The sequence below is a fragment of the Lachancea lanzarotensis genome, scaffold LALA0S02, assembly GCF_000938715.1.
Source record: "Lachancea lanzarotensis genome assembly LALA0, scaffold LALA0S02, whole genome shotgun sequence".
Taxonomy (NCBI): Eukaryota; Fungi; Ascomycota; class Saccharomycetes; order Saccharomycetales; family Saccharomycetaceae; genus Lachancea; species Lachancea lanzarotensis.
In genome coordinates, this window is record NW_019212880.1 from 304,620 (window position 1) to 332,003 (window position 27,384).

At 44.3% G+C, this 27,384-nt stretch overlaps 17 protein-coding genes and 1 non-coding gene across 18 annotated transcripts; 10 read left to right on the plus strand and 8 right to left on the minus strand.

Moving 5' to 3' along the window:
• Positions 1-173: 173 nt before the first annotated feature.
• OCT1 (LALA0S02e03510g1_1) lies at positions 174-2,501 on the minus strand (the record flags this gene model as incomplete). Its single annotated transcript, XM_022773693.1, has 1 exon — positions 174-2,501. The coding sequence occupies one exon, from the start codon at positions 2,499-2,501 to the stop codon at positions 174-176; it is 2,328 nt and encodes a 775-aa protein (XP_022627194.1).
• Positions 2,502-2,678: 177 nt separating this feature from the next.
• On the minus strand, positions 2,679-4,112 carry LALA0_S02e03532g (LALA0S02e03532g1_1; the record flags this gene model as incomplete). The annotated part of the gene is made up of 1 exon (XM_022773694.1): positions 2,679-4,112. One exon carries the CDS (start codon positions 4,110-4,112, stop codon positions 2,679-2,681), a length of 1,434 nt encoding a protein of 477 aa, XP_022627195.1.
• Positions 4,113-4,826: 714 nt separating this feature from the next.
• LALA0_S02e03554g (LALA0S02e03554g1_1) lies at positions 4,827-5,879 on the plus strand (the record flags this gene model as incomplete). Its single annotated transcript, XM_022773695.1, has 1 exon — positions 4,827-5,879. The coding sequence occupies one exon, from the start codon at positions 4,827-4,829 to the stop codon at positions 5,877-5,879; it is 1,053 nt and encodes a 350-aa protein (XP_022627196.1).
• Positions 5,880-5,883: 4 nt separating this feature from the next.
• On the minus strand, positions 5,884-7,155 carry FOL3 (LALA0S02e03576g1_1; the record flags this gene model as incomplete). The annotated part of the gene is made up of 1 exon (XM_022773696.1): positions 5,884-7,155. One exon carries the CDS (start codon positions 7,153-7,155, stop codon positions 5,884-5,886), a length of 1,272 nt encoding a protein of 423 aa, XP_022627197.1.
• Positions 7,156-7,422: 267 nt separating this feature from the next.
• MED11 (LALA0S02e03598g1_1) lies at positions 7,423-7,770 on the plus strand (the record flags this gene model as incomplete). Its single annotated transcript, XM_022773697.1, has 1 exon — positions 7,423-7,770. One exon carries the CDS (start codon positions 7,423-7,425, stop codon positions 7,768-7,770), a length of 348 nt encoding a protein of 115 aa, XP_022627198.1.
• Positions 7,771-8,142: 372 nt separating this feature from the next.
• On the plus strand, positions 8,143-9,351 carry DDI1 (LALA0S02e03620g1_1; the record flags this gene model as incomplete). The annotated part of the gene is made up of 1 exon (XM_022773699.1): positions 8,143-9,351. The coding sequence occupies one exon, from the start codon at positions 8,143-8,145 to the stop codon at positions 9,349-9,351; it is 1,209 nt and encodes a 402-aa protein (XP_022627199.1).
• Positions 9,352-9,770: 419 nt separating this feature from the next.
• Positions 9,771-10,922, plus strand: EUC1 (LALA0S02e03642g1_1; the record flags this gene model as incomplete). Its single annotated transcript, XM_022773700.1, has 1 exon — positions 9,771-10,922. One exon carries the CDS (start codon positions 9,771-9,773, stop codon positions 10,920-10,922), a length of 1,152 nt encoding a protein of 383 aa, XP_022627200.1.
• Positions 10,923-11,021: 99 nt separating this feature from the next.
• Positions 11,022-11,735, minus strand: SHE2 (LALA0S02e03664g1_1; the record flags this gene model as incomplete). The annotated part of the gene is made up of 1 exon (XM_022773701.1): positions 11,022-11,735. One exon carries the CDS (start codon positions 11,733-11,735, stop codon positions 11,022-11,024), a length of 714 nt encoding a protein of 237 aa, XP_022627201.1.
• Positions 11,736-12,952: 1,217 nt separating this feature from the next.
• ATP18 (LALA0S02e03686g1_1) lies at positions 12,953-13,132 on the plus strand (the record flags this gene model as incomplete). Its single annotated transcript, XM_022773702.1, has 1 exon — positions 12,953-13,132. One exon carries the CDS (start codon positions 12,953-12,955, stop codon positions 13,130-13,132), a length of 180 nt encoding a protein of 59 aa, XP_022627202.1.
• Positions 13,133-13,405: 273 nt separating this feature from the next.
• Positions 13,406-15,346, minus strand: STR2 (LALA0S02e03708g1_1; the record flags this gene model as incomplete). The annotated part of the gene is made up of 1 exon (XM_022773703.1): positions 13,406-15,346. One exon carries the CDS (start codon positions 15,344-15,346, stop codon positions 13,406-13,408), a length of 1,941 nt encoding a protein of 646 aa, XP_022627203.1.
• Positions 15,347-16,428: 1,082 nt separating this feature from the next.
• On the plus strand, positions 16,429-17,274 carry LALA0_S02e03730g (LALA0S02e03730g1_1; the record flags this gene model as incomplete). Its single annotated transcript, XM_022773704.1, has 1 exon — positions 16,429-17,274. The coding sequence occupies one exon, from the start codon at positions 16,429-16,431 to the stop codon at positions 17,272-17,274; it is 846 nt and encodes a 281-aa protein (XP_022627204.1).
• A 1,206-nt stretch (positions 17,275-18,480) lies between these two features.
• Positions 18,481-20,118, plus strand: MNS1 (LALA0S02e03752g1_1; the record flags this gene model as incomplete). The annotated part of the gene is made up of 1 exon (XM_022773705.1): positions 18,481-20,118. One exon carries the CDS (start codon positions 18,481-18,483, stop codon positions 20,116-20,118), a length of 1,638 nt encoding a protein of 545 aa, XP_022627205.1.
• An 84-nt stretch (positions 20,119-20,202) lies between these two features.
• On the minus strand, positions 20,203-20,592 carry CTF8 (LALA0S02e03774g1_1; the record flags this gene model as incomplete). Its single annotated transcript, XM_022773706.1, has 1 exon — positions 20,203-20,592. The coding sequence occupies one exon, from the start codon at positions 20,590-20,592 to the stop codon at positions 20,203-20,205; it is 390 nt and encodes a 129-aa protein (XP_022627206.1).
• A 1,354-nt stretch (positions 20,593-21,946) lies between these two features.
• Positions 21,947-22,816, plus strand: LNP1 (LALA0S02e03796g1_1; the record flags this gene model as incomplete). Its single annotated transcript, XM_022773707.1, has 1 exon — positions 21,947-22,816. One exon carries the CDS (start codon positions 21,947-21,949, stop codon positions 22,814-22,816), a length of 870 nt encoding a protein of 289 aa, XP_022627207.1.
• Positions 22,817-22,853: 37 nt separating this feature from the next.
• Positions 22,854-23,378, minus strand: EGD2 (LALA0S02e03818g1_1; the record flags this gene model as incomplete). The annotated part of the gene is made up of 1 exon (XM_022773708.1): positions 22,854-23,378. One exon carries the CDS (start codon positions 23,376-23,378, stop codon positions 22,854-22,856), a length of 525 nt encoding a protein of 174 aa, XP_022627208.1.
• Positions 23,379-23,881: 503 nt separating this feature from the next.
• On the minus strand, positions 23,882-23,973 carry LALA0_S02e03840r. The gene is given in 2 exon segments: positions 23,882-23,918; positions 23,936-23,973. It is a non-coding gene; the product is annotated as a tRNA-Phe (tRNA).
• A 319-nt stretch (positions 23,974-24,292) lies between these two features.
• On the plus strand, positions 24,293-26,047 carry MDM31 (LALA0S02e03862g1_1; the record flags this gene model as incomplete). Its single annotated transcript, XM_022773710.1, has 1 exon — positions 24,293-26,047. One exon carries the CDS (start codon positions 24,293-24,295, stop codon positions 26,045-26,047), a length of 1,755 nt encoding a protein of 584 aa, XP_022627209.1.
• Positions 26,048-26,191: 144 nt separating this feature from the next.
• NVJ1 (LALA0S02e03884g1_1) lies at positions 26,192-27,214 on the plus strand (the record flags this gene model as incomplete). The annotated part of the gene is made up of 1 exon (XM_022773711.1): positions 26,192-27,214. One exon carries the CDS (start codon positions 26,192-26,194, stop codon positions 27,212-27,214), a length of 1,023 nt encoding a protein of 340 aa, XP_022627210.1.
• Between the last annotated feature and the right edge of the window lie 170 nt (positions 27,215-27,384).

Sequence of the window (27,384 nt, forward strand, 5' to 3'; positions counted from 1 at the left end):
TTATGGCGTCAAGAATACGGCAAAGCAACGGTTAGTCTTCAATTATGCACTATTTACAAGATACTGATTTTTGAAGATTTCTCGAGGTAGGTTCCTCGAGGTTGCACTGCGACCCATTCTCTACTTTGGTGTAGGTCTTGCTCTCTCCTGCAATTTTTGGCCCTCGTCCCGCACTAAATATCCTCTGTGCGGCCTATAAATCTCATCGCATTTTCATCTCCATTGGAGAGTGTTTTGTTGTCTAGTGCATCTGCAATGCATTCCCATGGATCTCTCGAACCACCCCATTTGAGGACAGCATTCTTGAATTTATCGCCATTTTGTCTGCTAAAAGGATCACGAGCGAACAAGTGACTCCAAACCTTGCTGGCAATAGCTCTATCAAACAGATAGCTGTAATAAGTGGCACCATATCCAAAAAGATGTCCAAACCGACCACACCAGTTACTTTTGTCGTCGCTAAGCACCCCGAGTCTCTTCTCCAAATCATGGTACATCTCTACAACATTTATAGGCTGGTCTGTCAGCATGATTGATGAATGAAGACCCTGGTCCAACATCGCCATTTTGGCTTGAGAGTACGTTTCCGTGTGTTGTAGGTAGTTTAATTCGTTTTGGTTCAATTTGAGTAGTTCTAGTGGCACAGGCTCATTAGTGATGTAATGTTGACCAATGCTGGATAGAACACGAGGGTCGCGAGCAAAATGTTCCATCAAAATGCTTGGAAGCTCCACAAAGTCGGTCGCGCAACGCGTTCCACTAATGTTTTGCAGCGAAGTTCTTCCGAGCATTGAATGCATAGCATGACCCATCTCATGGAACAACGTCTCCACGTCGCTCAACTGCAGCAGACATGCACTTTCGTCAGATTCAGTCTCGTGCGCAAAACTGCAGACCAGTGAGATCACTGGAAGTTGAAACTTCTCGCCTGTTGTTTGTAGCTGCCCAGTTTGAATCGTAGAAAAGTCTGTCTCTTCTGGATATATTTGACGTGAACAACACACCGTGAAATGCGCAGGATTTGTAGTCTTACCTTGTCGCTCGAAAAGGTCGCAATAGACAACACCAATGATACCTTCGGTGTCGCTGACAACATTGAGTCGACGGACTTCCGGAGACCACGTTTCTCCAGGAACACTGACCACTGGCTCTAAGTGGATTCCGTAGATACTTTGGAATAGATTCGAAAGACCTTGTACGACTGTTCCAAGAGAGAAATATGACTTGATCTGTTCGTTCTCGAGAGTTTTACGCTGCTGTTGAAGGGCATTCAGTGCGCTATAAAAATCGCGATCCCACGGCCGCACCAGATCTAAGACCTCCAAGTCAGACTCCGGCTTTTTCAAACCACGATGTTCACTTTTCAAGTTTGCAAGAACTCTAAGCTCTTGTACTGCCAATGGCTTGGTAGTATCAACTAACGATTGTACAAAGCCACGAACATACACTGGAGATTTTGCCATCTTGCCCTCCAGCTGATATTGTGCGTAACTTTCTTTACCCATGATATGCGCCAAATACCCCCTTAGCTTCACCAACTGCTTCAATCTTACGATTTGTTGGTCGGAGCAGCTATGCATCGCGGTCCACACTTTCATTCTGATCTTCTCATCCGGGCACCCTCTCAGGATGGCAAAAGGTATGTAGCCATGGGTTGGAATCTTATAGCTACGTCCACGAGCGTCACGCGAGAGTTGATCCAGCAAAATCTTACTGGTTCCGCTCTTTTCAAGATCTGAACACGGTATGGACACGCTTTGGTTTTTCGCATAATCTGTATTATTAATGAATTCTTGTCCTACAAGGCTGATCTGCTGCGACAAGGTTATGAACTGTTCACCAATCTCAGGGGCCATATCTATGCCAGATTTTTCAAAATCTTCAAGAAGTATTTTCCCCACCCGTAATTCCTCAACACTGAGTTGGCTCACGAGGGATTTGTCTGCAAGCACAGCTTTGAGAACTTCACAAAGAGAAGTGTCAGTATTCAGAACGTTCATGAACTCAAACATCTCTTCATGGCACAGTTGTGCAGCCTGAACGAAATGCGGATCTGGGTGCGAAGCCCTTACGAACTCGCACAAATCTATCACACGACACAGCATGTCACTTAACCTGTCGAGTCTTTGAACGTATGTCAGAAGTCCATGTGGAGAGTGATCTGAACGCATGGTATCGACCAGCTGTTGTGCTTCTTCCAAAGTTCTGAGACTAAACTTTCGAAGTCCCTGACTTGACGTTAGGTACGGATTTTGAAAAAGGCCGGTCTCCAGTTTATCAGCGACTTTGGTCGCATTTTTCAATCTGCCAAAAATGTTGGTATTGTTTGATTCTGCCGTACGATAGGTCTGGTTATTTATATCTCGCCAGTACCGCTGGTCATCAAACACTTTTTTAATGTCGTGCTTGGCCTTCGAGATGGGTACTGTGGCCAGAAACCTGAGGTGGGTCTGAAACGGGCTTCGATACACTTTTAAAGCGCCGGTACGTCGCAGTATCATTGTGGGATGGTAAAACGAAAGAAGCAATAGAGCTCAACTGAATGATAAGTTGCACATTGCTCGAGCAATAGTTCTCTTGTGAGTAGAGTTAATGCTTGTTATGTGAATAATCATAAACCTTGTATATACAAGATCACTTTTTTATATCGTGACATCTTGACCCGGTAGAATCGCCAACTAGTTTGCTGGCGTATCGGTTGTGGACTTTGACGCAGCAGCCTCTTTGGCAATTGCAACTTTGCGTAGTTCTTGATGGGCTTCGGTGAGAAGCTCTTGGAAATTCGTTTCTTCGGCAAGAGCTATGGATTCATTCAAGAGTCTCTCCGCTTTGGCCCAGTTTCGTTTATGCAGGCTGATCACACCAGTTCCGTAAATAGAGAGAGCAATAGCGTGAGCTGCTGATGGGTCCATCAGATCTTTGGCGTTGAACCTCAACTTTTTGTTTTTCTTGGAAAATCTGATAATGCTGTCATAGCACTTGTGGGCCATTTCAAAACACGAATCTCTGTTTTTATGAAGCTGACGCAAAGTTCTTATCATGGTGTCATCATCGGAAGAGTTAGCGGCTTGTTCGCGCTGCAAAGTCAGCTTATGGATCCTAGATTCAAAATTTTCTCCTTGCAGGTATAGTAGGGAGCCCAGATTAGCCTGAGACAGTAATATTTGACCCGGAGGCATATCGGCCATTACCATCCACTCCACAGTGGTGAGTTTGCAGCTTAGTGCGGATGTGATGTCTTGCGTAGACAAACAGTAGGCCGTATAAAGATCTCTCGCGGTGAAGAACTCCTCTTTGAACGGCTCCCACGCACTGCTGTTTTTTGCCAAGTCCACAATCATGTACGATTCCTCATTCAGCTTGATGTTGTCCTCGTTCACCAGGTTTTGAAACTCGAGCGGTTGGGCTGCCATGGTATCTCCTCGAAACAGCTTTGCGGTCCGCTCTTTGCGTTTGTCAAAGTATTTTTTGAGCTCTGGAGAACGACTGAGGACTTCTTCTTGCGCTAACAACAGATGTGCCAGCAAATTTCGTTTTCCGATCTGGACGTCTTTGTTCATCTCCAAAGACTTGATGAGTACGCGCAAATCTTTTTGGATCAAATGCGGTCTCAGATTATCCGCAACACGCCCCGGACTATGTAAAGCGTCGAAATACCGGTACAGCATTTCCAAATACAAATCGTGGGCACGGTCGCCCATGTCCAGTCTTTCGTACATTTCGGCCACTTTCAGCTCAATACCAGTGTATTCATCACTGATAGGATCCACTTCTAGCTTGTCACATTCCTGCAGCGCCTCCAGGTAGTATTTGAGGGCAGCCTGATAATCGTGGTCCTTCCGATCACTTTCCTCCCACAACGCTTTTCTTAAGATTTTCGCCACACTGGTTGAAAACGTGTGTCTGGGCCAGTAAAAATACCATAATCCAGCTGAAAGTGCACCAAACATTCCCACTCCGTAAAGCCATTTCTGCCAAACGCTCTGGTTCGCTTTGAAAGCAGCACCGTACGAATTCGTAGTGATATGTCGAACTAAAGGCAATTTGGCCTTGGAAGAAGCGTAGGAAGCCCTACGAAACCCATTTCTCACTGCAAATCGTGCTGCAAGCATGATGCGACCTTTTTCGAGGTTCAAAATGACGCTTTTTCGACGCTTTTTGTCAAAAACTGCTAAGTTCATGAACATTTGACATAAATTTCATTATTTTAACCTAACATCTATGGCGAGGACCAGTGATTGAAGAACAAGAAAGCTAAGAAAGAACATTTGTAGAGCTCAAGCAGCATCAAAGCTTATTACCTGAACTACTCGCTGAACTATATATTTATGTAGCTTTCGTCTCTTTTCCGTGCTCTCAAGGACTACCTCATAAGTAGAATAGGCATTGAAAGAAGCTACAACGTTGCACTGTGGCAGTTCTAGTCGGCAACAGCCGAAACAAGGTATTATTCTCTTTTGAAGTACTTACTTCTGTTGGGAGAATGCAGAGGTGGATACAACCCCGTCAATGAATACCCTGCTGTAGACAACACCAGTCATAGGACTAGTGACATCGCTATATTAGATTTAATAGTTGTACTGAGCACATACTCTCATCCATCTTCCATTGCAGAAACATAACCAAAGGGTTTAACATCAATTTGAAGTAGATATTCTACAGCGACTACTCCAAACAGGTGAGGCACGCACTAAGTCTAGATAGTTGACGTCTTTGTTTTCAAGCAACGAGTAGAAACCGCTGAAATAGGGTATTCACATTTTCTGGCCTTCAAAAATATCAAAAGTTTGCTTTGGGTTCCCAACCTCCTACCAAGGCCTCTTATCATGTGTGGCAGATACGCTCTTGATTGTACTGCCGGTCAACTTGACCAACGTTTCCATGAACTGGGATTTCAGTTCGAAAACAATAGACAGCAGGACACCTCTGGAATTCAACCTTCTTATAATGTGGCACCAACCAATACCGCCCCGGTTTATACACACCACAAAAAAGTGCGGGACATGAAATGGGGGCTCATTCCTCACTGGGTAAAAGACGTTTCCAAATCGCAGCCTTACAAGACGTTCAATGCCCGTTGTGAGAATATATCGAGCAGCAAAATGTGGACGGCACCCAGCAACTATAAGAGATGTGTTGTGCCTGCAAGTGGATACTATGAATGGCTCACGAAGGGAAAGAAGAAAATCCCCTACTATGTGACCCGCAAGGATCGAGAAGTAATGTTCTTGGCAGGCATGTACGATCGAGTCGAGTCCGAAGATTTGTACACTTTCACAATCATAACTGCACCGGCTCCGTCTAACATGGAGTGGCTTCATAGAAGAATGCCTGTGGTCTTAAACTGGCGGTCAAAGCAGTGGGATACATGGTTGGATGAGTCGAAAACTCAATGGAATCAGTCAGAATTAAAAGAGGTTCTCCAGGCACAATGCAATGAAGATGAGCTGGAATGGTGGCAGGTTAGTACAGACGTGGGAAAGGTGTCAAATAACGGAAAGTACCTCATAGCACCAGCTAAGGCTCCGATCAGAGACTTATTCAAAAAAGAAGACAAAACCAGCACTTCTTTGGCAAAACACGAAGACATTCCAAGTTTTACACATGAAAATCCTTCAGCGGTCAAGCACGATTCTGACGTTGAGAAAATACCAAATGTCAAAGTTGAAGAGGCCGAAGAAGACAAGAAACCGATTGTTCGTGAGCATGGGGAAGATGCAGAAAAGGGTCTCAAAGAACAGCTATCGAAACCTAAATCTGAAAAAGAGAATACATCAGAAAGTGGTGGCCAGAAACATGAACCTAGCAGCGCAAAACGCAAATCTGAAAAACAGGATATTACGCAGAGACTGCGGGCTACAAAACGTGCGAAGCATTAGCTCACTATACAACGTTTTCGATACGAAGAAGCTCTCCACACAAGTAGAGAGATCCGCAAACTACCACTTGGCTGCTTGGATGATTTTCGGGCAATTGGTCAAGGGCTGTCTGAATATCAGGTGCCGTTGAGACGTTTTGCGTGTATTTCGCAACCTGCGATGCCAAATCAGGCAAGTCCATAGCCGATAGCCATGGCATACCGTCGACTTTTCCAAATCGTGTAGCTATGACAGTGTCTTGAGGTTTGATTAAAGGAGCGAGCAGAGAATGCACATCTTTTCCCTGCGTCACGGCAATGACGAAAGTAACCGGTTCGGACCCAAGTGGACGAAACGATTCAGTGACATAGGTTGCAAGAGCGGTTGCTGCATTGCCGTTGTGTGCGCCATCTATCAACAATTTCAAATGTTCTTTATGTTTGTCTGTTGTGTAGTAATTCACATACTGTAGTCTTCCTGGCCAGCGAACATTTTTCAGCCCATCTTGAAGCTGTGGCAATGAAATGGATATGAGTTTCTTCTTTTGCAGATAGTCCAGCATGGAAATGGCAACCGCTACGTTTGAGATCTGGTAGCTGCCATTCAGTGGTACAATGTTCCGGTCTATATCGCCCCAAGACTCACTTTTGATGATATTACCAGAAACAATGGAGGAAGTATATGACGCAATGCAGTTGACGGTGACGGCTCGTTTCTCAATGACATCAAGCACTTCAGTCTCATTGGTACCGTCCACGGCAACAAACTCAACACCAGGAGTTATTATACCCGCCTTTTCATTCCCAATCTTTGCCAAAGTGTCTCCCAGAAAGCTTTGGTGATCCATTGCGACCTTGGTAATCCCACAAATCTTGTTTGTTCCAATTGAACAATTTGTAGCATCCAGACGACCACCCAAACCTACTTCCAAGACGCACCAATTGCACTTCATGCTTTGAAAATAGCTGAACGCTGTGCATGTCAAAAGTTCAAACTCTGAACATCCAAATTTGTGCTTTCTGTTCGTCTCTTGCAACTGGTCTCTAATGCTTTGAAAGTCTTGCCAAGGAATGGGTTTCCCGTTGATGCTTATACAATCTGTTATGTGGACCAAATGGGGCGATGTGAACTTCCCTACGCGGTAGTTTGCATTACTTTGAAGCACAGATTGTAACAATGAGCATACGGAGCCTTTGCCATTGGTTCCAGCAACGTGTAGAACCTTGAACTTGTTCTGCGGGTTTCCCAGGTGCGACAAAAGACGACTTATTTTGGAAAGTCCTAGTTCGATGGCCATGTCTTTCTCCGGTCTGGCTTTTATAGCTGAGACAAATGACCCGGTGGTGCTGATTTGAGTGACCAGTGATGCCTGGATCGGTGATGTTGGCTGGATCGATGTTATTGATGTATTTGAAGATCCATCTCATCTCATCTAAGTTAACTTTCGACATCTTGTTCAAACGGTCAAGTTGTAAATAAAAGCATTAAAAGGCCCGTTGAATATCGATTTTGAAGCTTCAAACAGGCTTTCAACTCAACAATAGCTGATTCTCCGATTCTAACGATGCCACAACCCGAATTTATCCAGGAAAGACTCAAAAGTTTGGACACAATCGATGATCTTTTGGTTTCGACACTTCTACATGCTTCACAAGTCGTGGGGACAATGGAAGAACTGAAAAGAGGGAATGACACGATGAAAACGCAGTTTGAAAACCATACACGCAGTTTTTACTCCAGCTTGGAGCATGCAACGGTCGCACTGCGACGGGAAATCAAGCATCTTGACGATAACGTGGGAACCCGTCTTTTGCCCATAAATGTGAACAAAAAGGCTACAGGACAAGACAACGACAAGCTGCGGGACCAGTTTGAGGTCTTGGAGCGGGAATTGAGGGGTCATGGAAACTAGAGTGTGTGGAAATGCCCATGTTCTTGCTTTCCTTCCCCTTTCTACCAATTACCGTTTCTCTACATTTGCAGATCGCCTCACAACGTCAACAAGTCAAATCTGCATTACTAATTTTACGTACAAAGTATCGCCACTCAACTGTTCTTTTGGAACCTTTATATTCGAGCCACTTTCTACATCACACATCACCTCTTCTTATAACCACTCCCATTGTCACTTTGACGTTAGCTTCAACTTCAACCACACAAAAATATTGGGTTTCTGCAACTTGTCATCTGTTCAAGGAACTAGACCAACTTACTGCCACTTTACCAAGCATATATACCGTTGTAATCAACAGCTAGGTTGTTATCCATCCATTTCCCCTCTGCAATGAGACTAACGATCAATAACGAGGTTACGGACGATTTTCTGACACTGGATGTTAGTGCTGACATGGAGCTCAAAGATCTGACAGCACTGCTGCAATTGGATTGCGGCTTCAACAGCGGATTACACGAACTTTGGTTTGCCAACCGTGCTTTAGACCCTTTGGGATCCGATACTTTACAACAAACCGGCTTTGTTGACGATGAAATGGTGGCCATCAGAACTAAGAAAAGAGATACGGCAAGTGGGGTAGCCACCGCTGGAGGAACTGCCACACAAGATGCCTTGGTGGAACAATTTAGACAACAAGTGGCCCAAAACCCTGCTGTTCGGGCACAATTAGCACAATCGAACCCGGAATTTGCCACGATCGTAAACGATCCTGTGGCATTTCGTGAAAGGGCCGGACCCTACATCTTGCAAGGCCTGAATTCACAAGCTACGCAGTTCGGTAATGAATTTGGTATACCGCAGCATGAGTACGACCGGCTGATGCGAAACCCAAGCGATCCTGCTAATCGTCAACGTCTTGACGAACTGAAAAGCCAGCAGGTAATTGACGAACAAATGCGCAATGCTCTGGAGTTCACACCTGAAATGTTCACTCCGGTGCACATGCTCTACATCAACCTGGAGATCAACGGTACGCCGGTGAAAGCGTTTGTAGACTCTGGTGCTCAAACTACAATCATATCGACAAAACTAGCGCATAAGACGGGACTTTTCAAGCTGATTGATAAACGGTTTCAAGGCGAAGCACATGGGGTAGGCGTTCAAAAGATTCTGGGGAAGATTCATGTTGCCCAGGTCAAAATCGAGACCCAGTACATTCCTTGCAGCTTTACTGTACTTGATACGCATGTGGATATGCTACTGGGACTGGATATGTTGAAGAGACACCAGTCTTGCATTGATCTTCAGAACGACGTTTTGAAGATCGCTGGCGTAGAGACGAAATTTCTGAGCGAAGCGGAGCTACCCAAGGATTTTGATGCCAAAGTTCTTGGGGCCACTGCAACGGGTCAAACCATCAAAAAGGAACAGGCTCCCGCCGTGGCCGCAAGAAACGAACAGACTCCCGTCGTGGTACAATATCCAGCATCAGCGGTCCGTCAGTTGATGGATTTGGGGTTTTCCAGAACAGAGGTTCTTAAGGCTTTACAACAAGCCAATGGCAACCCAGATGTTGCCGCAGCACTACTGTTCCAGTGAGTCCAATTGTGTGAACCACAAAGAACACATCAAACTCACTTGGGAATCTCGTTCAACTTCCGACCCTAAGAGTGATTTACTAAACGTATCTGTCCGATCGAAATTGAACCTAAGGTGATAGTACTTACGCTCGAGAAGCCCAAATTACGCTCAAAACGTACCTTTACGATCTTCATACATGAAATGGTGTGTAAAATCTACATATATCAATACCCAAGTTGGATTAGTCTTGGTGCTTCTGTCAGCTATACTTCCCTTCCTGGATACATGGTTGATCGCGATGAGTTAGTTGTTCAATCAAGTTAATGAAATCGTCAACTCATCGCAGGATCATCATCACCATCACCAAACGTATAAAAGTCACTACCTCTAGGGCAAAGGGATTTCCATTCTTAAACAGAACTCTAAACCCATTGGGGATGACCCGGAATAGTGGATCTCCAGAACCCATTGAATCCCAAGACAATGTTGAACAAGATGCTCGCAACATCAACGACGGATCGTCTCATGCTAGTTTCGAAACCTTGGTTCTTGAACAATTGGCAAGAATCCAAAATCAGAATGATACGTTAAAGCTGCGTATTCAGCAACTAGAAGAAGATCAACAAGAATTTTACCTTGACACTTGCAAGAAACTTGAAAGATGCCTGCGAAGTTCCAGTCAAGGTACCGATGAAGTGGGTCGTATGAGAGAGGTGTTCAAAGAGATTGTGGCTATTATGAGCGGTGAGAGAGTACGCTTTTTGGACCATTCTGACGAAAATGTCACTTCCCAGGATGCAGCGAATATGGGCGAACCCCAATTACCGGGCTCCAACGATCTTCAATCCCTTCATCGCATGCAGCAGGCTGCTATAAGATCCGGGGCGAGAAGAAGTAATCATCCGAATCAGGTCATTAAACAGGAGAACACTGAACTGTGGCAACGTCTAAATCATCCTGATTTTTCGCCTCCAAGCGCACCACCAGTTGGGGCCTCAAGAGACGACGAAGAAGACGAAAACATTCACGACAGAGCAGCAAACTACCGTCTGAATCGACTTCTCAAAACTGTGCAGGATCTAGCTAGAGAGTATTTTGAAGGTCTACAAGGACAACCTTCTGTGGTAGCTCTGGAACGACGATTTGGGCCAAGCTGGCGATGTAAGGGCTCTGAGAGATCTTTCTTCGCTAAGAGAATGCATATAATCCAAAGAATAATTGACATCAGAGACAACCCAGCCAAGTATGGGCTTCCGGCTGATATGACTTTGAAAAAGGCGACCCGGGTCGTGGAAAATATGCGACTGGGGAACAACTCATACCATGGAGAATCCACTCGAATGACTCTAAACCAGCTGTATATGTATCTGGCAAAGAAAATGGACCGACCAGAAGACTACAGCCTGCAATTGCGGAATTTTGCAAGACCTCGCAGGGTTCAGCTGTTTGAAAAACGGCAAGGCGAGCACATAGAATTCGAAAGCGCTAATACTCATCAAGACGCGGATGAAGAGGCTATGGTTGCGACTTCACCACCGTCTGGTGACAGTCGGCCAGAAAACGAATCTCCAGTCACAGCACCAGTTTGAAGCCCATGGATATTAAATGATGGCATATTTTTGCATCTAACTCCTAAACGTCGCTAAATCTGTACATTTCTTGCCCTACATCGGGATTCTATGTTGCTACTATTTACGCTGTTCGAAAACTTGGCTCCAGCGCTCCGTCTCGAGATCAAACGCTTGCGTGAGTTCTTTTTGTTGGCTGCAGAGCACTGTACACCATTCCTTCAGTAAATCTCTATATTCGTGAATGTCCTCTACGATCCCGACCTCCTGAAGCAAAATATCTGACGTTTCTTCAACATTGAGACCATCTTCCTGGGCACATTTGCGGGCGAATTGCAGAACTTCGATGGTGAGCGTTACATCATGCAGATTTATCGCTTCCAGCATCCATTGTGTGAATTTCACGAAATGGCGATACACATTTTCGAGAACCACAATACATGGATCGCTGACCACTAGATCATTATTTAAGGTTTTGGAAATCGTTTCGTTTTTCAATGCCTGTGTGAGGTAGTAGTTCAAAAGGTCCACCATCTCGAGGCATCTAATGAAAAATGATGCTAAGGACGAAACCACCGTATCGAGACTACCATTACGGTATCTGCTGGCTTCCAAAAGGTTCAATGCGGTCAATTGTTCATTGAAAAAGCGAAGCTTCTTGACGTGCTTGATGAGTGTTGCTCTTTCGAACCTTAGTGTCGAGACTCGACGTTGATGCCCAATGTACTTGTTCAAGGCCTCAATGTATGCGTTCAAATAGTCAGAAAAGGCATTGGAGGCATTTTGAAGGTGCCTCAATGTCTCTGGATTGCAGGCTGACCGTTGAATGCTCATAACTAGGTCTCTACGTGCTGGTATTTGCAGTTTTGACGGTTTCTTCTGGATGCGATGCCATGTTCTTCTTATAGATGGGTCAGCATTGACGAAAATGATCTGGATCGAAATTTCAATATGGTTTCTCAATAGCGCCTCACCAGAAGCTCCAATTGTGGCCTACAATTATCTTGGATGATTGTATAGCGGTTTGAGAGGGTCTGGAATGGTAAGTTTATTATTTGCCGTGTTTTCGGAATTTTCCCGTCCAAAACGTTTGACAACGCAATGTGGGCCAGGGCGTTTGAAAGTCGTTGGTGATCGAGATTGAGTCTAGGGTCTACTAAATTCAAGCCACCTGTTTGGGACCAAGCCAAATGTGCGGTGTTATGTACCGCTCTTCGTGCACTCTGCAACACTCAAAATTCGTGTGTGCGGTATGTGTATCGGATTGCATTGGCTTGCTACTCCAGTTAGACGTGCTATGGAAGCGTTAAGGTGGTGGAGGGTCTCATAAATGCATAGCAGTGCTCTGGGTTGCCATATGGAGATTGTAGTCAAGCGTTGCCAAAGCTCGTGACAGAACAGTGCAAAGTGATCTGTCGGCACCCTATGCACATCAACTCGAAGAATCTTAGAGTTAGAGCCTAGGAAGCTGTGAGATGGTACAAGTGTGCTTTCAACACCAAAAGTTGGAAGCTTATGCTCTGCGCTAAGAGAGGTTTTGTTCGAAAGTCACGTGACACTAATTCTAACATATTTTAAACAAACCATTCTTTTGCCCCCCTTGACTGAGCTCAAAAGTTGGCAAGCACTCTACACCATAACTTTTACCTTTATGTCTCTCTCCTCAGCATTTTTCTTAAACTTTCCAATTCTTTTTACCCAAGTCTTCCTTTCCAAACCTTAAACACAACATTTTAAGATGAAAAAAACTGCTCTAGAAACCCAGAATTTTCTACTAAACGTTTACCACATTTAACACCTCCTTCAAGCTGTATTCACTCCTGTGTTGAACGACAACATAACGCCTTGTCTCTCACATCATGGTACACGACCCAATCAACTTGCCAATATCCCAATTCTAGATATTTTCAATACTAAAATTTTCGATATATACTAGCTATCAACACCTTTAACACTTGGTTAAAACAGCTAAACCAAGCATCCACATACCTTTGGCACCTCGTTATTGTCACCTGCCCAAGGGCCAATTGTATTTTTGCTTCGATTCAGCCATGTTCAAGAGATTCTCAACACCAATTTTGAAGCCATACTGGCCCTTCTTCGTGGGCGGAGTGCTCGTCTACTGGGGAGTTGGTAAAGCTGCCAGTGCATCTGCTCAAACTTCTGAGTTCATCAACGATCCCAGAAACCCACGTTTTGCCAGGGGCGAAAAACCCGTGGAATTGAAATAGAGATGATGGAATGAAAATGGTGGAACCGGCAATTTCAAGATGTACGATGAATGGGGTTTGACTTACTTAACCACAACTTCTTTTCAATGGTTTGGTTACATCTTCTTTTAATGACAGATTGTATATACACTAAGACATATATATTCAACCCACATACAACAAATCAAAACACAATACTACATTTGAGTTTAGATTTCGAGATGTTGCCGAGATCAAGAGAAAGTCTGGCGACGAAATTCGAATGTCTTATTAGCTCGTCCAATTCAAATGCCATCATTTGACTCTCTCGGCCTCGGTGACGGCGTGTCTGAATACTTCCTTCAAAGCCTCTGGACTTTCAAGGCCAACGCTCACACGTACCAGATTCCGTTCTACACCATATTTGGCCACTTCGTCAAGCTCTGAGTAGTGCGCTAGAATGGCGTATGGGCACGCCAGCGTGAAATTTGTACCCAAGGATGGACCCTTGCACAATTGTAAAGTATCGAAAAACACTTGTGCTTGGGTCTCCGAGTAAAAAGTAAGGGAAAACAAACCACCGTAGCCACCTTTTGTGCACTTAACAGCATCGTAGTTCTTGGTTGTCTCTTGTGACGTGAGACTAGGGTGGTATATTTTTTTGAACAGCTTGCCCTCCTGAGGAATCAAGACGTTGTCCAGTAATTGCTTGGTATTGTTGTTGACCGTCAAGGTTCTGGAAACAAAATCGCGGGAATTGCGCTCGAGGTAGATTACATCCTCGCACCAAAGTAAGTCCTCGAAGTCTCCATCTTGGAAAAATTGTTGGGCAAACCCATACAATCGTGAGCGTGGATTTAACACTAAAGATCCAGCCATGACATTAGAGTCTCCGCTGAAAATCTTGGTTAATGAGGAGCACACAATGTCTGCATGTGGCAACACATCAATATTCACAAAGCCTCCAGCAGTTTCGTCCACAACAATGTAAAACCCGTAGGCTTCTGACAATTCTCGTAGTTCTATCAAATCCCCCATCTTAAGTAACGGATTGGAAGGTGCCTCCATGAAAACGGCGAGAATTTGTTCTCCCGAATGCAAAATTTCCTTCAATTGTTGCATAGACTTATCATCACCATCACCCAAGAAATGAGTGTGATTGAACTTTTTCAAGATCGAAAGTGTGTCGGTGTAGGGAAATCCAAACATAACTGTTTTTTTATAGGGTGCCCCATAGCCAATAACTTCAGAATCTGTAACGCCAGGTGAGTGAGCTCCAGGTGTATCAGCGCGGTCACCATGCGATGCAATTCTCCGACGAACCCGGCATGCATCTAACGACAACAAAAGTCTATGAGCAGTGAAGATTGAGGCCATGCCACTAGGAAATAGAAAAACATCGCGATCTGCGTTCACATGGATGTCTTCGTCCAATGGCGTGGGTTCTGGGACATGCTCTTCTTGTTCGATTTCCTCTGCTGGGATACTGGAATCTGTAGAAGTCACCATCGCGGCAGCATCACGATTAGCGTCATTGGCGGAGTCAATGTTGAGTTCCTGTAGGCGCGAAGTTTCTCCGTCTTCATTGTCAACATCGACCACTTTACGAGCGATTCTGCGTTTGATTAAAAGCTTGGCATGGTCTGCAGATGAGAAATCCAAATTTCTACCATATCGTTTCTCGATAAAATCTTCTTCATCCTTAACGTCGTTATTTGTCGCACTTTTATCGCTAACCGGTTGCTTCTGGTTGCTTTTTTCTTGTTTTTCTACTAGCGAAAGCTCCTGTAAGACATATTCTGCCATCCGACTACTGACAATTTCGCCAGCATGTTGCCAATACTGTTTAAGCAGTGGAAACAATTCCTTGTCAACAAAAACGACAGATATACGACATTCGCGTCGCCAAGCTCGTTCTTCATCTATTGCTGGTGGTGGAGTTGCTAGTTGCAAGATTCTAACGCGGGCAGTCTTATCTCCCCTAGTTCTAACAAATTCACGACATCTTTTGGCGACCTGATAACTGGGAAACACCAGACATGATTCATTATCTTTTGCAAACTTGGCAGCCAAATTGCTGCAAAGTTTCTGAATGGATTTGTGAATGTAAAATCTCGGATATCCTGTTGTCAGCTTTCCTACAACTGCAGGATCACCTTCTTCGTAGCCCACCGTTGAAGCCCAAGTGGGCAAACACACAGACACCGCATGGTTGGTGTTTGGTGGAATCGATTCACCAATCGAAGTAGAGACCATTGATAGAGATGCAGCTATTGTCTGTATATCTTGGGTGAAATAGCTCGCCGTCTATCACTTACCTTGAAGCGAGTACCAGTGTACTTGGGTCAATAAGGTGGAAATACCTCCTTTTCAAAGCCTGAAAACGCCACTATCGTGCACTTTCAAGGAGAAGGGGCCAAATACGCAGATTTGCAGCCAACAAAGTATAGTATTGTTGAAAGCGGAAAGGGCCGTTGGGCTGTTGAAATGGATAATTCTCAACCGCTTGAGTGGGAGAGCTTTCTTTATAATAATTTATGTCACGTGATAATATACTTAATATCACTTACGACGAATAGAACCAAAAGAACATCCAGTATGCAATTCATTCCACAACCCTGCTACTACTCAAGAATATACCCCAGTGACGAATGGGCCCCACCTCGGTTTCCCTTGAGTGTCTTCGAAATACTCAATACTCAAACATCTCATCGAAAATGGAACCTTCAAGAATCACCACAATCAACTAATTCACGATAAGCACTACTTTCGATTCACCACAATAGCGGAGAGACACCAACACTCAGAAATACCACTTCTCAGAGTAACAGACGCACATCTCAAGCCCAAACTATAAATACCAAATGTATCATGTGATCTAATAAAAGTATTTCCTCTTCCGCTGGCGTCACAAGCGTATCCAGTGATACAAAAGTGACAGCTTAAAGACCAGTACCCCGGAACTTTCCTAAACGGTCATACTGCCAATATTCTATGCGTATTTTACATGCACCTTGAACTATTTGTATTTCTCCCCAGACTTTTCTGCGATTCCAAATTCCGACTTCGCATCTCCGATACTCCACAAACTACACCGAAATCGGAAAATGCAACAACGGAACCGGGAAAGCTAATGACAAAGATACAGTGTCCCTTCAAAGGTATAAAAGGCCGTGTAAAGGAGCGGTAATCCGGTATTGCAAAGAAAATAAGTTCTGTATTAATCTCGCTACCTATTTGAAGCGTTAGGTAGAATTTAAACACTCAAGTGTTGAGAATCTAGTTTAGCATCTCTATATATAATAGTTTATCGATTACAGCAGTACAAACATATCGAAATGGTTAGAACTATTGCAACAGGATTGGAAGTGCCTCGTCCGGCACCAAAATTGCCCAAAAATGTAAAGGATATGTTCTCGCTAAAAGGTAAAGTTGCATGCATTTCAGGAGCATCCTCGGGCATCGGTGGTGCCGTAGCAGTGGCTTTCGCACAAGCTGGAGCTGACATTGCAGTGTGGTATAATTCGCACGACGGGCTGATTGAAACTGCCAAAGAATTGGCAAAAGAATACAAGGTCAAGGCCATCGCATACAAGTGTCCCGTCACAGATGAAAAGAAGGTGTACGATACGATCCAACAGGTGCTAAAAGATTTTGGGGGCAAGATCGACGTTTTCGTGGCAAACGCAGGTATAGCTGGATCTTCAGGTTCACTTGTGGAGGCCGAAGAACGTGGGGAAGCGTCAGAAGAATGGGACAGGATTTTGCAAACCAACTTCCAAGGTGTGTACTACTGTAGCAAGTTCATCGGGTCCGTTTTCAAAAAACAAGGTCATGGCTCGTTGATCGCCACGGCTTCGATGTCGGGCCACATCGTGAACGTTCCGCAGTTGCAAACGTGCTACAACGCAACCAAAGCCGGTGTCATCCATATGGCCAAATCTCTGGCAGTCGAGTGGGCGAGCTACGCCCGGGTCAATACCGTATCTCCCGGATACATCACTACGCCTATCAGTGGGTTTGCGGCCGATAAAATTAAGGAGCGGTGGTTGGAATTGACCCCATTGGGTAGAGAGGGCTTGCCAGAAGAATTAGTGGGAGCATATCTATATCTGGCTTCGGATGCATCCACTTTTACCACGGGTTCCGATATTATCGTGGACGGTGGATACTGCTGTATTTGAGAGGAATCGTTTGGGAAGAAATCCTAGGGTCGAGTGCTCTTCAAAAATACGCAGCTTTTAGAACCTCAGTTGTATTGAAAAGTCATTGTTAAGTTTTGCTTAGTGAGTATCTGCACCAAGTCCAATGATGCTTGCGTTTGCAGGCGCATCTCTGGCAACGGAGTTGAAGAGAGCCATTTTAGAACATAGTAAGTAGCACAAATTTGATTGTTCTGAACTCGCTCAAAATCTCTCATGCGCTAAGTTGGCTAGCGCTGGCTGACAGTTCTTGCTGGTCTGAGTGCAAACCACTGACATTGAGATGTCAGGCAAATACAAAGTGATCCGAAATTTTCCATTGCCAAACGTTTGCCCTGTATCGAAGCAAGCTAACCTATGACCAACTACAAATCTAGCACAAATCTATTCTTCTCACAGCACACTTTAAAGCTTTTCCATCGTCCTTAAAAGCACAGCTCACCGTAATGTCAGAAATATCAGTCTAACCCAATAAATTTAATATATCACTGTAAAGCTAAATCTCACTTCTAAGAGTTTGTCGAAAAGCATAGACTGGCAGCACATTTGAACCCTTATATAACTCATAACCGGCTGGTGGCGGCATGCGAAATAAGCCTTAAAGGGAAACCCTTCGCAATTTCTAACTCTTCTTAGAACTTCAATTGACCTAATTCATTCAAAAACAAACAAATGAACAAACAAATATCACTAGAAATAGCCAGAAAGGTGGCTCTCACCAAACCAAAGCTCCAATTGTGAATCGTTTAAAACCCAACTGAGCAAGGCCCAAAACCTTTTGAAAAAACCTCTAAAATCATTGTCTCACGTGACCATATAATCTGGCATATATGTAATATGAGCCTAGATCTTAAATTAAAGCGACATTTAGGAAATCGACTCTAAATCCATGTCATCGCGAACTGGTCGATCCAAAGACTTGAGCCAGGGCAATTGTCTCCTACTGAGAGTTTTTTAGATACGTTAGGGTTTCCAGGATTTCATTTCGTGCCAAAAAACTGTTTTATTGTACCCCTTAATCACTGTGCAATTAGTCCATCGAGCTCTCCAGTTTGATTTTACAACTGAAAAAACGCAGACTAAGTCAATTGACCTCTGGAAGCTCGGAATTGTTCTTCATTGGTTGAGACAGCTTTAGCAAAAATTCCCAGCAATCATTTTCTTTCATTCGACCTGTTCCAACCTAAAATGCGCATTTTCACCAACCTTGCCGTTTTTGCATCTGCTGCTGTGGTGTTTCAAGCGTTTTTCACGCCATCATCTCAGTTCGTACAGTACAAGCGGAACCGGATTGAAAGTACCTTTTTACAATCGTGGCGCGATTACGTCTCAAATGGCTGGGACGCAGACGTGTACCGACCGCTGTCAAAAAAGGGTTCCTATATGTATGGATCGACTGAAAAGCCACTGGGATGGATCATCGTCGACTCCATTGATAGCATGTTTCTGATGTACAATTCTAGCGCTCATCATCGAGAGGAGTTCAAGGCCGAAATTCTTCGAGTCGAACATTGGATTAAAACCAAACTTGATTACGATATAGACGTATCAGTGTCGCTTTTCGAGACCACTATTCGTATGCTGGGTGGCTTGCTATCTGCATACTATCTATCAGATTTACTTGGAGTAGGAAACTCTACCCTGTATCTGGAAAAAGCCACGGATTTGGCTGACAGAATGTTGCCAGCTTTCCACCACGAAAATGCCAAAATACCGTATTCCAGCGTAAATTTGCACACCGGAGAATCCAGGAAAAATCATGTCGATATGGGGTCATCTTCGACCGCAGAGTTCACTACGTTGCAACTGGAATTCAAGTACCTTAGCGCCATCACAGGAGATGTCAAGTATTGGAAAGAGGTAGAGAAGGTTTACAAGCCTTTATATGAGGAAAATAATCTCATTGATCGCTACGATGGTCTTGTACCCATTTACACCAATCCTGATACCGCACGGTTTTGGGGGAACAATATCAGACTTGGATCTCGTGGAGATTCCTTCTACGAATACCTTCTGAAGCAGTATTTACAGTCGGATGAGCATTTGTATTACGAATTGTACCGCGAGTCGATAGAGGGTGTCAAGCGTCACTTGATCTCGAGATCCAAGCCCAATGGACTAGTTTACATTGGTGAAAAAGAGAACGGGTTGAACGGTGGTCTTTCCTCTAAGATGGATCATTTGGTGTGTTTCATGGGTGGATTAATCGCAATGGGTGCCACTGAAGGATGGCCCATTACAGAAGCGAGGAAACAAAATTTTTGGGACGCCGAACGCGAGGAGGACTGGAACTTAGCACAAGATCTAACTTACACGTGTTACCAGATGTATCATCAAATACCGTCTGGTCTTTCTCCGGAAATTGTGGTGTTCAACGATGGGTTGAATGGTGAAACGGGCTCCTGGTGGCAGTCTCGGGAAGGAGATTTTTTTGTAAAGCCAGCAGACGCTCATAATCTGCAAAGGCCCGAGACCGTGGAATCGTTGATGTTCTTATACCATCTAACCAAGGATTCCAAGTACCGTGACTGGGGTTGGGAGATTTTTCAGTCGTTTAAGATACACTCAGGCGTCCAATGTAAGTATACCGATTCTGAGTGTGCTTACACATGTTTGAAGAACGTCTTGGCAAACCCACCAACGAGATCCGATAATGTGGAAAGTTTCTGGTACGCTGAAACCTTGAAGTATTTGCATCTTCTTTTCCAAGACAACGTTGACCTGAGAAGCATGGTTTTCAACACCGAAGCGCATCCATTCCCCGTTATCACACCGGAACAAACGCAAAATGGTGCCTTGTTGAATACCGGGTGGGAGCTGGCTTAAGTTGCCGTGACAGCGATTGAGCAGACAATGCCAAAACAAAAAACATTTACGTATATTACAACTGTACTTAAGAAAACGCATCATTCACATAATCGGGAGTGGTCTATCTTTGAAGATGATTTTGTAGCGTATTACGTCTTGTAGATCGACGCTTCCTGTGAGATGGTCGAATTTCAATAGGCCCAAGGGTGAGTCCAATTTAACCACTGAACCCAGAAGCCGTTGTTTTTCACCAACAAGCATGGTAGCCTTTTTCGAATCTGAATCTACCTGCAATAGACCGAATCTTACTATGTCTTCGTTGTTATATATGCTAAATTTATTGTCAGCGTCGTTAGCTGGCGGAACCAATGGAAACTCTAGGTCGCCCTGGATTTCGAGTAAAGTATTTCCTAGAGGAGTCGTCACAGTCACATTACCATCGTTTTGGAAAAGAGCCCTTAATTTAGACACATTGACCTCTGCGACGGGCATTAGAGCGCTATTGGTTGATGTTTCTCGTGGTTTTGACGGTGATGGACAGTGATTAGATCATTGATATTGGTGGTTATCGTAGGTCTCAATCACTAAATACGCCTTGGCGACACACAACATGAGAAACGTTAACATTCGAGGCATATTTCAGTTGTGATGACTTAGAGATTCAGGATTGATACGAACAGAAGTATCGAGCTGTTATCTGATATATTCCAAAAGTTCACATCCGTCGGTTCAGGTCAGAATGGTTGAAGATTTTAGAATTTGTAAGAGAGCAACTTTTAGACCAAGAAGCACACCTAAAAAGCAGTTTAGATGTTTCGGCGAGCATTAGGATAGTCTTTATGGTTAGCACTCTTGGTCCAACTAAAGAACCGTAAAGACGAGCCGTTAGTCTGGGTCACGTGAGATAAAATAAACTACGTCTTATGGAATAAGGTATAAAATCTTTCGATCGCCGACAACTCACCTACCGGTAGTGTTGTTCTGTTTTTCAAATCATTTTTACAGTCTTCGATTATGTATGTGTCTTGAAATATTAGACGTGGAAATACCCTTCCGAAGTTCAGTGTATTCTGGAGCGATGCACTATCATCGAGCAGTGTCATATAATATACATGAGAGGACCCGATCTATATGCACACGTGACCACTCACCGTAGTGGTGTTATAGTTTGATGTATGGACATTTCCATCGACCTTTACCGCTAGCTCTGAATGTGTTAACAGGACTTCTTCATCCAATTTTTTGAATCGTGAGCTAACAATCAGAACCATGCGTCCCTGGCGATACAGATTCTAGATGTCACCGAATCTACCATTATCCGAACACTTAGCAAGCAACGAACATGACACGCGCCTACTCTGACTCTTTTACTCAATTCAAACACCATTTGTCGGTATTGGTGACCTCAAAGCTAGACTTCGGGGACCGAGTAGACATGATTCAGTCTAGTCACGTGACATTAAAGTATAGAAAGCTCTAGAGCTCCAGGGAAGTCAATGATACACAGGTTGGCTCGGAAAACAAAAGCAGATCCCTCTAGTTTTCAGAGGAGTCTAGCTGCCGTTCAGTTTGCCCGTTTTTCTCGTTTGAAAGACCCGATGAGCAGTCACGTGACTCGTGATATTTTGATGTACACTGTATAATTAACTATCGTATATCTAGTATACAGGGTAAAGAAGCCTAGATCGAACAGAAATCAAGTCGTCTAGAGACCTATAACACAGAGTAGACCATATTTCTGATCATTCGTGTGACATTTGAGTTGAAAGCTCGACCCTTTCAAAGATTTTTTAGAGTCCTTCTTATCTATCATTTTCGGTTTTACAGCAACTCAAAACGCACCTAAATGCTTCGTCAAGTAACTGGATTATTCAAAGCTCAAAGCCAAGAAAGCTTGATCAAACAATACACACAAGACCTAGCAAGAATAACATCTCAAATACACGAACTGGATAAGAGGCTTAAGCAGAAAGATGTAGGGAAATCCTTGTGGCACCGACGTTTTTATTTACATGGTTCTGGGATTTTGGCACTCATAAATGCAGTGTTGTATGCGCAACTCACCGACAAACATTTCGTCATTGCATCGCTGATTATTTCAGTGCTAATTATTCTGTCACTCAAATCAGGAATCGACAGGTGGTACGATTTTTCCAAGCAGCGTACATTGAGGAAAGTGGAACGGCTGAGAGCGCAACACCAGGAAAAGTTAGAAACTTTAAAACAAAAGACACATTTCTATTCCACTAACTCACTGATCAAGCGGTTTTCGTCAGGCCAACAGGAGGAAGAAGACGCCGTGACACTGATGGACGAAGAAATGAGAACGAAATACGAAGAACTGGATAAGCTAAAACGTGAGCTTGCAGACTTTCAAAAGCAGCAGGGAAATCCGCAAGAATCGGAAGTGCAGAGAGACAAATGGTTTGACAAAGTGCTGGATGTTATAGCGGGTGGAGAAATGAAGAACGATTCCCAGTTCAAACCAGTGATGTGTGGAAAATGCAAAAAACACACTGGCAGCTACACTATTCCGGGAACAACTCTACGATATGTGTGTCCACTATGCGGTTGGCGCTACGAAAGCAAGGAAAAGGCGTCGTCGGTGGCCCAAGAGAAGAACCATGCCAAGCCCGATGACATTGTCATTGAGACACCAGAAAAAAAAAGGGACCTTTCAGACTTGGATTCGCAGCCCAGGTTAATACCTAAATAGCGGTTTTTACATATAGGAATCTGAGAAAAGGGCATGCTTAAGACAAGGACATGATGGCGTTGACAATGTCGGAGTTGTTGTCACGCAAAGCCTTGACAGCCTTCTCTCTAGCACAGTTGGCCTGTTGCATAACCAATTCGATATCGTCCTTGTTTAGGCCAGTCTCATCGGCGACACCTTCGTCGTCGTTGGTGACCTCGGAAACCTTCTTCTGGTCAGCAGCGGCGACCATGTCAGCCTGGATGGATTGAGGGTCCTTGGAGATAGCATCAGCGCCAGCGGTGGAGACACCTGGACCAGCAGTTTGAGCTTCTTGTTGGGCCTGAGCCAATCTCTGGGGGAAATCGTCGATCTTGGCTTCGCCGAAAACGACAAAGTTACCACCGTGCGATCTGTAAACCTCTGGTCTTTCAATGGCGTAAATCTGGTTGTTCTTCTTTCTGAAGGTAACACGAGAAATACCTGGAACTTGCTTTAGACCCAATTGGCCAATAAGTTCTCTGGCTTTTTGTTCGTTCTTGGCGAAGATGGAAACGTTGGCGTCGGCTGGGATTTCAGACATGTTGTGAGTATATGGATTGATAGATCAATTGACGTTGTAAAGAAAGAACGACAAATAAGTTTAAGTTGCTGGTAACTAACTAAGAACAAGATCTTGGTATTCTATGAGAGAGTTTTTCACTTGAAAAATTTAGCACTGGTCGTGTAAAGGCACAGCAGAAATTAAGATCACGTGCTTTTAGACTACATTAGATCCCGTGACTTGAGATCTTGCTGATTTAAGCTGGTTGTGACAATTGACTTGTAGTAGTTATGCAGCGTTTTTTGGCGACAATGTGGCCCTACTTCTAAGATCTTCAATGGCTCTCTCTGTCAGTTCATTCCATAACTGAATGTACATAGTAATATACGAGCATGTGTGTGTTCTTGCCAACAGTACAGTGTTGTGAATTGGGCAGCCATCGTTTCACACCCCTATCGTATCACATTGCGCTCTACTTTTCAAATATTGGCTTCCGACTTGATGTCGTTTCGTGAACATGTTAAAAATCTAACAAAAAATAATGCGAATTCTGTGGATCGAACACAGGACCTCCAGATTACAGATGACCGAAGTTTTCTTCAGTCTGGCGCTCTCCCAACTGAGCTAAATCCGCCGTTTTTGAAAAGTCAAGAAGAATTAAAACACATACCAGCTTAGAAGTGTCACTCACACCTCATCGAATTATATCCTGTAGACCTCAGTTTCTTGAACCTGAACTACACAGATCTACTTGGGAATCGGTGGGAGCAGGCTTCAACAGACTTTTAGTAGACTCCTGACGGACAGTTTTGTCTCTGCCAGATCTTAACAAGCTTTTTACACTAATTGCGAAAACCTGAGTCTTTACCAGTACTCGCTTCCACTTAAGGTCCCTTTACAAAGAGCGCATCAAAGTTGGAAAAAAAAACCCACCACAGCGCACCATCTGATCAATGCAGCGATCCCTTTTAGCATCTCCCAGATGTGTGTGGCTGCCATTGAAAGGCAGGATACATGTATCGGCCTTTAAAGCTGCTAACAACGTCAGGTTTTTTCCTCGAACAGCGCCTTCCAGAATTAACTGGGTACGATGGAACCACCACGAGAAACCTCCACGCGCGCCAATCAACAAAAGCGGTGGTCAAAATGCTGCACCAGAAAACAAAAGTAACTCGAATCCTTTCAAACTCGTCACAGAGCGTGATCGATTACTGTTGCAAGCCACAGGACTACTTCACAAACTACAGATAAACTTGAAATGGACACTTATTAGATCTACGAAACCGTTCAATTCTGATGACATCAGTGCTTTCATTTCTTGGATCTTAGTCAGCAATGCGCTTTTAATCATTTTAGGAACCACAACCTTTGCGTCTTTGATCATATACTTCGCCAACACCGTCTTTGCTCAGGAATATGTGGCCACACATATCGGAAACTTGCTGACCAAAAACAGCTCTGTTTCTGTGGTATTCGAAAGTGCGATCGTGCCAGACTGGTCTTCCCGCAAAATCTGTTTCAATAACGTTTTCGTTTCTCGAAGACCCAAAGTGTCGCATAGCTTCACCAAAGGATCCCAATATGAAGCAGCAGAAAGAGCTAAACTCGCCATCACAGAGAATCTGCTTGTCAGCCGAGAAGATTTTGATGATGGTAATTATGCTCAATTCGATTTGACCATGGATCAAGTTGAAATCTCGTTGAGTTTTAGCAAGTGGTTCAACGGACGCGGTATCTTGGACGAGGTAACGATAAATGGATTACGAGGTGTGGTGGACCGTACCCACGTCATATGGAAAGAGAACGACGATGCAAGAAACTACTTGAATGTGCATCAGCCGGGAGATTTTGAAATTTCCAAGTTCGAAATGAACGACTTTTTGATCACACTCTACCAACCCAATGGATTCCGTCCATTTCAAGTAAGCGTTTTCAATTGCGAACTTCCGCAGTTACGCAAACACTGGCTTTTTTTCGATTTCCTGAACGCCAACAATATCAGCGGTACTTACGACAACTCGCTATTTTCGATTCACAAGAAATACAAAGCGGATGATTCACCGCACAATGCGTCTCCGTGGAAGAAAGTGACCCGCATGCGAGTGGACAATTTGGACATTGATCACCTCAACGCAGGCGTGGAAGGTCCGTTCGGTTGGATCACTGAAGGACAGGTGGACATGATCGGTGACATTCTCCTTCCGGACGAGGATCCTGACGCTCTTCAATTGAACGAAATGTTCACCGTCATCGGGCAAAGACTGTTGAAGGAAGCACGGCGCCATTCAGCAATCCTTCTGCCAGAACCGTATCAAACCCCAGAGCAGAAAGACATTGACCCACAGAAATATTTCATTATGGATTTCTTTCTAAGACTTCACAACGTCACCGCAGAAGTTCCTCTGTTTGATAATGCGCTCAGTTATATCAACAGTGCGCTCATAAGGCCCATTGTTGGCTATATCAACTCTAGGCGTACCTACATTCCGATCAAATGTCAAGTGGTCAAAGAACTATCCGACTTTGAAGGTTCATGGACCATCTACGATTGTCGACTGATGGATGATCTAAGTGCTGAGGTCTACGATGCCTTCGCTGACTACGCGGCAGATGATGAAAGAAAGAACTTGCGATTGAAGCGCATAGGATTCTGGTCGCTACAGTTGCTGGCTCAACTGGTTCTGCTGAGTCTGGGATCGATCGCTTAACCACAACGTACTATGTGACCTCTCGTATTTTTGACCCAATCCTATAGTACAAGGTGCGATCATTGAAGGCATCAACGGGCCAACTGACACTCCTCTGCTAGCATCCAGTACAGCTGAACCTTGAAACTGTGCTAACTAGCTAGCATGCATAGCAGGCCCGGTATTCAAAATGGTGTCATTTTTGGGGCACCTTTGGCCGTTATTGCAGGACTATTAGCACACTTTGGGCTTCCATATCCACAATGGCTATCTGATCCGGTGAAAGCTCCGAGTGATATAGAACCGCACAGCGTTGTGCACATTTGTCGTTGTCCAGAACATAGCATTGGTTGGCCTGACGTTTTTCAATTCGTTGCGAGTCAGCTTACAGAACTCACCCATAGAGACTGGGTTTCTTTGACATTTAATATGATCTTGGTGATTCAGATGCTTTTGACATTGAGCAAACTATGGAAAAAGAGTTTCAGCGGTGAAACGACGCAATTGGCAAGTACAGCATCAGTTGAACAAAGGGAGGCCGATGTCGTTGACGCGGATTTATTGCCGTATACTTCGCGAGAACGTGCCCTTTTGCAATTCGAGAAAACTAGAGACAAAACGCTGAACTTCAAGTTTTGCAATGAAGACTCCTGGATTCTAAAAGAAGACTTTTTGCTGCCGGCAAAATCCGTCAAGCCATTGTTCAAAGACAGTCCGGAAACGACTCTTTCCAATTTATCGCCATCGACGGTGGTTACTTCTGTCGGTGTGCAGACTAGCATATCCCAGAGGCTTCCCCCGCTGTCTCGATCTAATGATTTGCATGTTGGCAAAATTATGTCTGACCTGCCCAGCTCTCCTTTAAGCCACGAATACCCACAGCTTTTCACCCCTAAACAAAGCCTAAGTGCTGCACTCAGCTCACCACCCACTTCAAAAACGCCGACCTCTCCTGGCTTCGAGTCAAGACATGCACCCGCTGCGGTGAGTCTTTCTGGGGACCCTTTGGTGCTGGAAACTCAGAATTCTTCAAGAACATCTTTTTCGTCCTCTCCAAACGTAAGAGAAGTCCTTCACACCCCAGAATACCTCTCGCATGCTTTCCACCAACCTTCACCGGCAAAGTCCACCATTTTGAAAACCGAGGTAACTCAGGAGCAGGTGTACTCTCAGCCGTTTATCTACTGACCTCGTGAGTCTCGTGACCTTTTTCTCTAATTGAGATCATCCATCATCATCACCTTGACAAAAAATTTTGGACTGGCCTCATCGTCAAATCGGAGGCAAAAGCATCGAGCTCTCATCTTGTGTTACTCCTTTTTCCTCACTGCATCGTATTCCATCTCATTTCGCCAGAC